The sequence below is a fragment of the Protopterus annectens genome, chromosome 1.part0 (genome assembly GCF_019279795.1).
Source record: "Protopterus annectens isolate FY-2018-M chromosome 1.part0, PAN1.0, whole genome shotgun sequence".
NCBI classification, from domain to species: domain Eukaryota; kingdom Metazoa; phylum Chordata; order Ceratodontiformes; family Protopteridae; genus Protopterus; species Protopterus annectens.
The window spans coordinates 110265554-110278520 of NC_056725.1; the positions used below are offsets into that span (position 1 = coordinate 110265554).

At 43.8% G+C, this 12967-nt stretch overlaps 1 protein-coding gene across 1 annotated transcript in view; it reads right to left on the reverse strand.

Annotated features, from left to right (window-relative positions):
* POLR2I (RNA polymerase II subunit I) overlaps window positions 1-12967 on the reverse strand; it is a 602163-nt gene that overhangs the window by 325039 nt on the left and 264157 nt on the right. The window contains exon 4 of the mRNA XM_044087218.1: window positions 9843-9917. Coding sequence (XP_043943153.1) covers window positions 9843-9917 — 75 coding nt within the window. The remainder of the gene's footprint in view (window positions 1-9842; window positions 9918-12967) is intronic.

Consider the following 12967-nt stretch of genomic DNA (forward strand, 5'->3'; position numbering starts at 1 on the left):
AGGTACCATTGAAGTTTCCTCATATGCAACTTTGCACATGGGATTAAAAGAATGCAAGATGCCATGAAGCCCAGAGCCTGCAGGATTTTCCTTGCAGTGAGCCTGGTACAATGTGCTAGTATTTTGAAGTACTGAGTTAGTTGCCCCTGTTTTTCTGGCATAAGATAGGCCATCTGGGTGTTTGTGTCCAAGTTGGCACCCAGGAAAGTTATTTTCTGAGATGGTGTTAGCCTGGATTTCTCTTTGTTGACTGTATCCCAGCGAATTCAATAATCGTTTTACATAAGCCAGATGTTCCAGAAGTATGTGCTTGCTGTCCGCTTGGATCAGGCAGTCGTCCAAATAAGGGTAAATTTGTATCCCTTGAAGTCTGCAGTAGGCAATTACGGATGCCAGGCATTTTGTGAATACTCTGGGCGCAGTAGATAAGCCAAAGGGCAATGCAGAGAATTGATAGTGGATTGAACCTGCAAGAAATCTGAGGTATCTTCTGCAGCTTTGTCTGATTGGGACATGCAGGTATGCCTCCTTGAGGTCCAATGTTACCAGCCAAAACTCCTTGCCCAGCATGGGAAGAAGCTGCTGTAATGTGAGCATCTTGAATTTTGGTACGAGTAGAAATGTGTTTAGGATGGATAAGTCCAAAATGGGTCTCCAGTCGGCTCCTTTCCTTGGTACCAGAAAAAGTCTGGAATAAAAACCTTGACCTTGTTCGTGAGTAGGTACCTCTTGAATAGCTTTCATGGCCATAAACTTTGAAATTTGTATTTGAGCCTCTGCCCTTTGATTGTGTGGCAGGTTCGGCATGCCTCTCATTTTTGGAAGAGTGTGAAAATGAAATCTGTAGCCTCTGTTTATAATGTCCAGGATCCATTTGTCTGTTGTGATAATATGCCAATTTCTTGTAAATAATGCCAGCTTTCCTCCCAAGGGTGCTGTCAGCTGAGACTTGCTTGGCATGAAAAGGGGGAAGTCATTGGGTTTGTTTCCTGTATTGTTGTGCACTGTCTTCGCCACCTCTTGGTGCTGGAGTTTGCCACTGTCTGTCTCTATATGATCCTTGAGGTTGTCCTCTGCCCCTTGTGCGCCTGTATCTACCTCTTTGTGGCTTGTCCGTGGCTGGAAAGGACCAGTTTTTTGAAGGCCAATTTCTGCTAAAACATGGTGGTTGAACCTGTAGAAAAGCTTTGACAGTTTGCATAGATTTAGCTTTTTCTTCCATTTTCCGTAGTATCTCCTCAGCATTAGTACCAAATAGTACATCCTTTTGTAAAGGAGCATCTAGTAGTTTAGCTTTAACATGGTCAGGCAAGGTTTGTTCCCTAAGCCAGGCATGTCTACGAATGACTGATCCTGTCACAGCAGCTCTACTTGAGGCCTCTAGGGCATCATAGCCACATTGTAAGGTGTGTTTACCCACTTGTTCTGCACTATGCATCATATCCTGCAACTCCTTCAAATCTGGTTGTTCAGGTTGAGACATTTTATTTCTTAATTGTGATAACAGAAACTGCTGATATTTAAGCATATGGAACTGACAATTTAAGGCCCTCATGGCTAGGGTGGCCGAGGTATATACCTTTTTCCCCACCTTTCTAAGGATCTAGACTCTCTTCGAAGGTAGTGGATTCTTAGCAGTAGAGGCCTTCATTCCCTTGGGGCCTTGAGAAATGGTTTCAGGGTCAGCATTATGGCTTTTGTAAAGAAATTGGTGAGAGTTAGGAACTCTGTAGTACCCATCAGGCTTGACTGGGGCAGGAGGCAGGAATCCGGTTAGGCAAGCCTCCAAGTAAACATCATCAAGTATGTCCAAGACAGGAGGTATCGCCAGAGGTCTGTGCTGAGGTAACAAAAGAAATTCCCTAAGTCTTTTCTTGGAATCAGAAAAGTCTTGGCCTTCCCAATGGAAGTGTTCCCTCAAGGTGTGCAAGGTTTCCCCAAAACAGAAATCCTCTGGGGGAGATACAGAAGGAATGGACTGCTCAGCATCCGAATCTTCAAAAGGGGAGTACGAGTGTTCCTCTTCATCAGAATGTTCTGAAAAAATGGAGTCCTGGTCAGAAGAGGGAGAAGCTTCCTCCATTCTGGGTCTCTTCTCTGGAGGGGGTTGGGAACCCCTGATAAGAGTAATTAAATCCTCAGCCATTTTTAGCATCTGCTTTTTAGGCATGGGGCCTGGAGATGGGCCCTGTGCAACAGGCCTCTTGGGATGCATGGCTGATTTGGACTTAGTAAAGGCCTTTATGGAGAAGGAAGATGAGGGTCTAAAGACACCATGGGTGGAAGTGGACCTGTCCACATTACGAGGCACAACACTCACAGTGGCTTCGGTGGTTGTAGTCTGGGTATGGGCCGAAGTACCTGCGGTCTCGGTTACAGAGGACACCGCCAAAGAAGTGTCGTCGGTAGTCAGGGGCTGCGTAGGCGTCTCGCTGAGAACCGGACCACGTGTAGCCGGTTTTGGTGTGGTGTCGGTGGAGACCGCGGACCTCGCGTGTCGGTCTTTGTCCTTACGTTTTTTGGACAAAACGGTAGTTGGAGTATCCGACGACATTTTATAATCAAAGGCTTTACCAAAAAAGTGCTGGGCGAACTCCGCCCGACGCTTAATAGTACGTTTAGCGACAGGCCGAGACGTCGTGGTCTGGGCCTAAACAAGGTATGCAGAGGGAATGGAAATCCTTATGCGGTATTTGCTTCCCACAAGAAATACAATTGTTAACTTTGTCTGACATCGGTCTGAGGCAAGAAAAGTTTCTAACGGGTACTTAGCTTTAAAGAAGACTTCGGTTTCCAATTTTACGTAATTTCAGGAGCTGGCCGACCGGCACTTGCGAACTGCTTCTGCTTCGGGCACCACGCGGCAAAAAAGACTGAAGAAAATGGCGTCGGCTGTGTCTTATATACCCCTGTTGCACTGATGTCAGGAAAGAGAGCGACAACAACCGACGCCGGACCTAGACTTTGGAATTCGGCCGACCGAGGACCCGCCTGACAGCAGAAAACCATCTGTGATTACTGCAGCTGTATGCACGATGAACATCTGTATCCGACGACATTTTGTAGTTGAAGCGCCTACTGAAGTAATGAAAAGCAAAATCGTACCTTAGTTTAACTGTACGTTGATTGAATCTAGCACAAAACCGACAACTAGCTACGTCGTTGTCAGGGCCTAAGCAAGGAATACAGTAAGAATGAAAATCCTTATGAGGTATTTGCTTCCCACAAGAAATGCAATTATTAACTTTTTCTGACATCGGACTGGAGCAAGAAAAAAGTTTCCCCAACGGGGTACTTGGCTTTGAGTGGAGAAGAAAGTCTTCGGACTGAAGTTTATCAGAAAAAATCGTCAGGAGTCAGCCGACCGGCACTTGCGAACTGCTATCACCGCACGGCAAGAAAGACTGGAGAAAATGGCGTCGGCTGTCAGCTTTGTACTCCTGGCACTCTGACGTCAGGGAGCATGGTTGAACAGCCGACGCCGGACCCAGACTTTGGGATTCTGGCCGACCGAGGACTGCCTGCCGGCAGGGGAGAACCCTACAGTCATGACTGCAACAGTGAAACACGATGAACATCGTGAATATTTTTCCTTTTCCATTTTTAAAATTACATTACAATCCCATCCTCAGTCCATAAACCCCTATTTTCATTTTTAAATGCTCTTTTAAAGCCTCTCTTCAGCCTCTGTTTGGAATTTCAAGTATGTTTTCTTTTAGTCTCTAAAAACTATACTTTAGTCATTCCATGGATTTTCATCTTTTTTTCATAGTCACAATTTATATTCTGAAACTGTACAAGGTATGTAAATGTCACAAAATGTTTATTTCTTAATCAAAATGAAAGCCCTTAGCTCTTGTATTTTCACTCCTAGAGATAATATTAAATTGTCTAATACCTCATATCTGTTCAGTTCCTAGCTCTTTTTACTCTGCATCCTTACACAAACTCTCTTTTTAAAAATGTTTTCTTTTTTTCTTTTCCTTCTGCCCTTCTTGTGTAGTTGCCACTGTCTCCACATACGTTCATTTAATCTGTATATTAACTTCTCCTGGTCTCTTTTCTGCCTCTTCATCCTGTACTGTCTCCATGATATCCCTCCATGAGGCTTCACTCTCCTGCTTACTTTGGTCAAGTCCTTCAATCAATCATCTCGCAATCCTCCAGACTGGAGAGTTGGAACTATAAATTCCTCACTGCTTGATGCAACAGTCTTGCCAATAACAAAACTTCTGCGTATTCTACAGTTTCTGTAGACATTCATAGGGTTGTCTCGCCACCATTCCCTGCAATGAATCCTCTCTCACACACCATCCTCTCAGCCACTACAGCACTAAGAAGGGGATGTGCACATGTATTCACAGCTAGCACTTCTGTGAATATGGATCAGAATCGATCATAGGGAAAGTTGTCCAATACCCTGGCCAAAGGTTCCCTAACAGTATAAATACCACCCTGAGTCACTCCCAAAAAGAGGTCACTGGCCTAGGTGGACTAACCTGGTCAAAAATGGAAAATTAAATAAAATAAGCAAGCAAACAAAAAGGACAGGTCTCCAGCATGGTACTTATTTGCAATCTGAGGGACCGACCAAACTGATGGACTAATGGATGGTACTTAGTAATCTCACGGACAAAAGACTCTTGCTTTTACAAACTGAATATAACATGGGCAGATGTCCTTAGAGAATCACACAAATCCTGATATCCAGGAGAGTGGGGTCCAGAAGCTTGGGGTTTGTTCTGGTTGTCAAACTGGACTCTGGGCCTTCAACAGAAGTCCAAGAATTAACACTATTGCACCAGTGAACAATATATAAAACAAACAGTGACACTAATATTCTTTGTAAACACTTGTTAGAAAAAAGCCATTGCAGCTTCAGCTTCACAAGAACAGAAAAGAGCCATAAATAAAGAGAATTACAGCAAGAGGTTCTCCCGTTCGATTCTCGGCTGGAGCGCCTTCTGTGTGGAGTCTGCATATCCTCCCCACGGTCGACTGGCGTTCAAAAGACATGCGTGAATGGGCGTGCCTTCGTTGAAGGTTGGGCGTCGAGCTGGCACCTCGGCACCGTAAAAATCTACTGCCAATCATTAGCGGACCGGAGTTCTGAACAACTGGAATTACTGAGAGGCAAAGTTATAATCTGATGCCATCTACTGGACAAATGAGCATAATAAAAAGTAACAATATATGTATACATATATTTCTGCAAAAGAGAATGTGCCAAGGTGAAGAAATAATTTGTGTATTGATTTGTGAAAGATTCTTAAATATCTAGAGTATTACATATTTTTACCTCTGTAAAAATAATTTCTAAAAATAATATAAATTAAAAACACCTACAATTCAATGTGACTAATCAATATGACGCAGACTAAACTGAGACATCAGAAGTGGAACTGAATTAAATTTAAAGAATTATGACTTCTTGTATTTGATACCGTGACAACAAGTTGGGAAATTGGGAAATGTATTTACATTGTCTCATGCTGAGGCAACCAGTAATGTTTGGTTACAATAAAAAAATTAAGATCACTTCCCAAGTGATGTCTCTATTGGATTATGTGAGATATTTAATCACCTACAGTAAAAATATTAAAAATTTATCTGTCCATTTGGGTTATGATATCCACAATTGATCTGGCTGTTACATATGAGATGTGGTTAGCAAAACAGTTACTGAACAAATCTGCACTATCCTGGCTGTCTAAAGGGTTTGGAGAAGTATTACTCATAAGAAGTTAATACCATTAAAGAATTGCTTCAGAGGTTAAATAGTGTCCTGACTCCTGCAAGTAAAGCATACCTACTTCAAAATGCAGTCAGATCTCAAACACATTCATTGTTCAGGAGCATGGATAGAAAGTACAGTTGTGTACACTTACCATAAATGTAGATGTTAGAGTGTATTCACTGTTGCAGTCATCACCTGTGGGTTATCCCTGTTGTGGTAGCCCTCAGCCGGCCTGAATACCAGAATCAGTGTTTTTCTGCATCAGCTGCTGTCGCCTGTAGACAAACGTTAGGTCGTCAGTGCTATAAAGCAAGTCAGCTGACTCCATTACATCAGTTTTTCTTGCCCTAACCAATCAGAAGGCCCAGGAAATATGGCAAAGTGGTCCTGGTGGTTAACAACCACCCCAAGATGTTAATGTCTCCCTAATGAAAGAGGATACAAGGGGGAAGGAGGGAGGGAGGGAAACCAGGACTGCAATAGTGAATACACTCGAACATCTACACTTTTGGTAAGTGTACACAACTGTACTATGTTCTTCGTGTTTCACTGTTACAGTCACCACCTATGGGAAGATTCCCAAAGCTGAAGAGAAGGGTGGCAGGATTAGTTAAAGACCTAGGCATGGGTAAGGAGGCCCCAAAAAACTGCAGAGGCAAACCCTGCCCTAGCCTTAGAGAAAAGAGGAAGGTGGTAATGCTTTGTAAATGTATGGACCGAGGTCTAGGTGGCAGCTTCCAAGATGTCCCTGGTGGGGAACTCCTCGGAGGAATGCTGTGGAAGTGGAGGCTGCCCCAGTGGAATGGGTACGAATAGACTTAGGGGGAGGTTTCCCATGAAATCTGTAGCGTAAATGGATACAGTGTGATATCCATTTAAAGATAGTCGGCTTGGAAATGGGCTTCCCCTCTGCCCCTAGGGCAAAACTAACTACAGGTTGGTCCGATTTTCTGAAGGGTTTAGTATGGTCCAGGTAGTATCTGAGCTGCCTGTACATGTCCAGGGAGTGCAGAATTCTTTCCCCCTTGTTTTGAGGGTTAGGGAAGAAGGTAGGCAGATGAATGGCCTAGTTGAGAGTCACATTAGATATCACCTCGGGCATAAAGGAGGGGTTAGTCCTAAGGGGAAACCCTCTCTGCAAGGAAAATGATAAAGGGCTCAATGGCCATCAGTGCCTGAAGTTCAGAAACCCTTCTGGCTGAGGTGATAGCTAGCAAAAAGGCAGTCTTCCAGGAGAGGAATTTCAGTTCTACTGAAGCAGCAGGTTCGAAGGGAGGTAAAATTAGTTTTTCCAGAACATAATTAAGATCCCAGGGCTGGCGTGGGAGGCCTTCTGGGAGGTCTGGTATTAGAAGCCCCTCTGAGGAATTGCTTGATCAAAGAGTGAGAGAACAGGGGCTGGTCTATATTAAACTGAGCTGAAATGGCTTAAGCATGGATTTTAACAGAAGAGAAGGAAAGGCCACTATTAAGTAATTCTGCTAGAAAGTCCAGGATAAGAGGGACAGAAGGTTGTGAACTGGCCCCCCTGGACTGGCACCAGGAGCAGAATCTTTTCCATTTCCCTGCATAAGATCTTCTGGTGCTGGGCCTTCTGGCCTCTGTGATAATGTCTAGGACCTGCTTGCTTAGCAGGGGCCCTTTCCTTACCTTGGGAGCATCAGCCATGCTGACAGCTTGAGAGTCTGCAAATCTGGGTGCAGCATCACCCCCCCCTGCTTGAGTCAAGAGGTTTGGGATCTGGGGAAGCTGCATGGGATGATGTGATGTCAGGCTGCGCAGCAAGGGGCACCAATGTTGTCTTGGCCAATCTGAAGCAATGAGGGATGGCTTTGGGCCCCTCCTCCCTGATCTTGATGAGTACCTTGGGAATAAAAGGCAGAGGGGGGAAGCGTACACAAAGAGAGAGTTCCAAGGGAAGGTCAAGGCATCCACTTTCCATGTCAGGTGGTGATATTCCCTGGTGCAAAATTTCTTTAGCTGATGGTTGAGGTGTGAAGCAGAGAATCACCTCCGGATTTTCCCACACTTGAGTGACTTGCACAAAGATCTTGCTTTCTCTTCCATTTTTTTTAAACACCTCTTCTACTTTTTCCCCAAATAAGCGATCTTTATCCAAAGGTGCATCAAATAATTTTGACTTGACATGATCAGGTAGAGGTTGTTCCTTCAACCATGCATGTCTCCGAATGACAGATCCAGACACTGCTGCCATGCTAGAGGTTTCTAGTGCGTCATATCCACAGTATAAAGAGTGCCTAGCCACTTGACACACAGAGTGCAGTAAATCTGCTAACTCCTTAGAATTGGCACAGTTAGGAAAAGTAGAAATCTTTTGCTTTAATAGTTCCAAAGTGTGCTGTTTATGTTTTAACATATGGAACTGATAGTTGAGAGCTCTGATGGCCAAGGTTGCAGAGGTGTAAACCTTTTCCCCCATCTGTCCAGAGCTCTGGCATCCTTATCAGAAAGAGAAGGGTTCTTTGCAGAACTAGCCCTGGCTCCTTTGGGGCTCTGTGTAATAACGTCCAGGTCTGCAGCAGGACTTCTGTACAGGTATTTGTGAGTGTCTGGTACTGTGTAATACCTGTCTGGCTTACTGGGAGCAGGAGGAAGGGTGTCCAGGACTAAACTGGATTCAAGGAAAACATCATCCACTACTTTTAAAACTGGGGGGATGGCAAGAGGTTTGTGCTTGGGAAGGTCTAGAAATTCTCTAAGCCTTTTCTTAGACTGAGGGAAATCCTGAGATTCCCATTGGAAATGGTCCCTGAGGGTGTGGAGGGTTTCCCCAAAGGAGAAGTCTTCTGGTGGAGAGGCAGAAGGGATGGATTGCCCTGCATCTGAATCCTCATAAGCAGTAAGAGGATGTTGATCCTCTTCAAAGTCTGAATAAAATGACTCCTCAGAATCTTGCTCTGTCAATAATTCAGGAGGAGGGTGTCTTTTCCTTCTAGAAGTAGAGGCTTGACTGCCCCTGATAAGGGAAATAAGATCCTCCGCCATCTTAAGCATCTGGGCCTGGGTTGGAGGGGCATGAGTAATATGATGGCTAGAGGTAGATTTCCTAGGGGTGGCCTGGCTTCTAGGCCTAACAGAAGTCATCAGTCTGAGAGTAGCGGTAGCTGGGAGAGAAGACATCTGTTTCTGACTGGAACTGATACTGCAAAAGAACTCCTCGGAAGCCAGTGCCTGCTTATCGGCTATGGACCCATTCGAGGCAGAGATAGCCAAAGGCTCTGAAGATGAAAATTTCTGCGGCATACCGGACTCCGAAACTGTCCCAGTAGAGGCCTGCATAGCAATCACATCGGGCATTAGGGGCTGCGAAAGCTCCTCACTGAGTTCTGGAGTACTGACGACCTACTTAGCAGAAGAGTCGTCAGAAGGCTTGGCCTTGTGAAGTCTGTCTCTATCTGTACGCTTTTTCAGAGGTTCTGGGGACTGTTGGCTGACCAATGCCATATGAGAAGACGGAGGATGAAGATAGCTGTCTACAAAAATAGCTCCCCAAATGGTTCTCGCGTTAAAGAGGGCACAGAACTGGCAATGGGCGACGTCGTGGTCTGGGCCTAAACAAGTGACACATTTCGAATGGAAGTCTTGGTGTGGGGTTTGCTTTCCACAGGTGAGACAATTGTTAACTTTTTCAGACATCAGTTAGTGCAAGAAAGAGAGACCCCTAACGGGGTAGTTAGCTTTAGATTTTTTCAGCTGTGATCCAAACTCTGGTAGCAACCGACCGGCACACTTGTGAACTGCTTCTGCTATTGGCTCCACAGCAAAAAAGACTGATGTAATGGCGTCAGCTGCCTTGCTTTATAGCACTGATGACCTGACGTCAGTCTACAGGCAACAACAGCTGATGCAGAAAAACACTGACTCTGGTATACAGGCCGGCCGAGGGCTACCACAGCAGGGATAACCCACAGGTGATGACTGCAACAGTGAAACACGAACAACATATGGGCATTCTTACAGAATAAGTTCAACATTCTTCCATTCAACCATTATTTTACACAGTAGATTACATAAAACATTGATAGAATCAGAATACTTAACCTCTGTATGGAATTAAAAATAAAGTCAGTATTTTATTACTTACTTGGGGCATGGATGATCTTCTGTTCGAGGCAGGGTTGGATCCTGAGAAACATCTGCAATGATCTGTGTCAGTTCACTAAAATATAAAACATATGCTAGACATATTCAGGTTCAACATCCCCTACTAAAAATCAACATTCATAAGACATGCATTAGTAATGCATATATCACAAGCACAAAAAATACAGAGTAAATGGTGATTACAAAGATCAAAAACAGAGACCTCAAAAGGTCATAAAATTACAGCACTTGAGAAAAGAGGAACGGTTAACAACAAAAGTATAAGGTCCTTAAGTGAAAGCAAGTACTGTGATGGGTAGAGGTGGGATCAGGAAAGGACACCAACATAGGAATTGTACTGCAAAGTGCTACAGTGTTAAGGTTGCTGCCATATGTCATTTGGCTACCTGCTTCGGTTCCCACTCCTTGTTAAGTTTACATGTCCTCATATCCACAAGTGGTCTCACTGGGTGCACTGGTTTCCTCCCATATTCCAAAGATATACGACTGATGAATATGATCCACAAACTGCCAGCAGGTCTGTGTAAGGCAAGTGAGTGTGTGTGTCTACATGCACAAACAAGTGTGTATAAATGAGATGGACTGGCATCCCACCTAGAATTACTCTCCACCTTGCAACCAGGTTCAAGCTCTTCCCTTATCTGGGGGGGGCTTAATGTTTTTAACTTTAAATTTTACGTATACTGAGGTTTTTGCTCAGAGGATGCATAGTAGCATGCAGACATTCACAGTGTCAACATTTTGGTGCTTCAATACCCCCTTATATAAATTATATATAAAAACAGAGAGAAAGAGAGAGAAAAACAGAATACTATTATTTTGTATACATTCTACAAATAGACATATGTGCATGTGCACGTGTATGCAAATGCATGTATAAATAAATATATGAAATGTGTAAAACAAAAAAAAAACTTACTGATGAGCTTTCTGGATTATTTCTAAGATGAATATTAGCTGGAAATTTATATAATTCAGTCACAAAAAGTTAATTTTTCATATTGATACACTGGAAATATTACCCACTTGATCAATGCCTTTAATGTTGCTTGAAAGTACAGTTGTGTAGGAACGTACGATAAGATCAGATGTTTGAATAAATCACTACTGCAATAATGCTAAGTGGTGTGGTGACATGTGCCGAGGATACAGTATCACTGGAAAGTATTTCAAAGCTTAGGTGCGCTTTCCTTGTGTGCGCAATGTATGCGTGACCTTTGACCTAAACAAAAGTAATACACGATGGTACACAGGGGTATAGGAGTCCCAAAATTCTCAGGGCCTTCTTGCCCCAGGAATTTACTGAGGCTATGTACAAAAAGAACAGACTTAGGGTATACAAGGAAAATATGGGGAATGCTAGGCAAATGGGTATTCCACTTCTGCTAAAAGGGAAAAAAAAATCAGGAAGCAAGAAGGGTGTATATATTGCAACTGTGATCTAATGATGAAGACTGTAGAGCTGTGCAAGAACTTACAACAATTTGAATAAACCATCGTTGAAGTAATTCTAACCAATGGGATGATTCCCAAAAAAGTCCCACAGTACAGATCCTTATAAAAGGCCCTCGAAGATGCCACAGCTCTTGCAGAATAAACTTTAATGCTATTTGACAAATCCTCCATGAAAACAACAGCAAAAGGAGTTGGCTATGGATCCATCTGGAAAATGGTTGGATACAGGAAGGTCCTACTTCTTACTATAAACAGAGGACCTATGTGCTTGAGTTGGTGGTAGCTCGTATGGATGTAAAAGGTCCCACTGCAGCAAATCGAAAAGAGTAGGGGAAGTTTCCCAATGCCCTGGCTAAATTTCCCCATGCAGTACAAATGCCACCTCGGGTCTCCCCTGAAAAGAAGCTACTAGCCTAGTGAGACTAACCTGGTCAACGGATAGATAGACAGAAGATCTGATCAACTATTCATCTCCTTTTATCTATCTAATTTCCCTAGGACTGTGCAAATCTCAAATGTCTGTGCACCTCAAGCAGGTAGTTTCAGTCCAGAAGTCGCTGGAGGAGTGGTTTCAGCACAGAAGTTAGTAGTTTATTGGCCATTTTGGGCTAATTTCTCTCTCTTTCATTTCCCTGCTATAAAAACCGCATTTGTGCGGTTTTGCGCGCAGAGTAGCTAGGATTAAACTATTCCTGGCTCCACGAAGTCTACTCTTCAATTTTTCCCTTGGAACTAGACAAACTTTCAACTTAAGCACTCAAACCACTCATTTCACAGGCCAGCACTTGCTCAAAACTCATAGCAAGCACTAATTAACCCTAGCACTACACCCCCCTATACTGTCCAGATGGACAAGGCTCTCTATTCGTCCCTACCAGCCAATCAGTAAAACAGCTCACTTTACCTATTCATGCATGTCCAAAGGGCAGTTTCAGATGTACTCTCCAGTCCAAATGGTGAATCTGGGCATTTTGAGGCAATGTTACAACTGCCTCATGTACATAGACAACCCACTCCTACCACCAAACACTAATATATGTGAGAGATGCAATTATACAGCCAAAGTGGAGGCAAAGATCTCTCAACCGAAGACTGGAACTGACAGTCAAGAAGAGAAGGGAAATACTTGCAACACACCACCAGTCTCAGATAGACCTATTAAGCCAACACTGGCAAATAACACACACACATACACGAAAACATACTTGGAGGCACTAAATAAAAATCTGCAAAAGCAACAGAGACCTCCAAAGCAGACATCCAAGCAACCTGACCTCCAAAGCAGACATCCAAGCAACCTCCACACCCCATCACAAACCATGAAAAGTACAGTTTTGTACCTACCACAAATGTAGATGTTCGAGTGCTCATACAGCTGCAGTCATAACAGAGGGGTTATCCTGCCGTCAGGCAGGTCCTTGGTCGGCCGAATTCCAAAGTCTAGGTCCGGCGTCGGTTGTCGTCGCTTCCTCCCTGACGTTAGTGCGGCAGGGGTATAAAAGAGGCAGCCGACGCCATTTTCTTCAGTTTTTCTTGCCCCAGATGTCAGGTGCCCCCAGAAGGAAGGCAAACATAATGCTATGCAAAAGTGCAATGTTGATAAATCAAAAACAGTAGTTGCAAGCAAATACACCATAAAAGAATACCCCA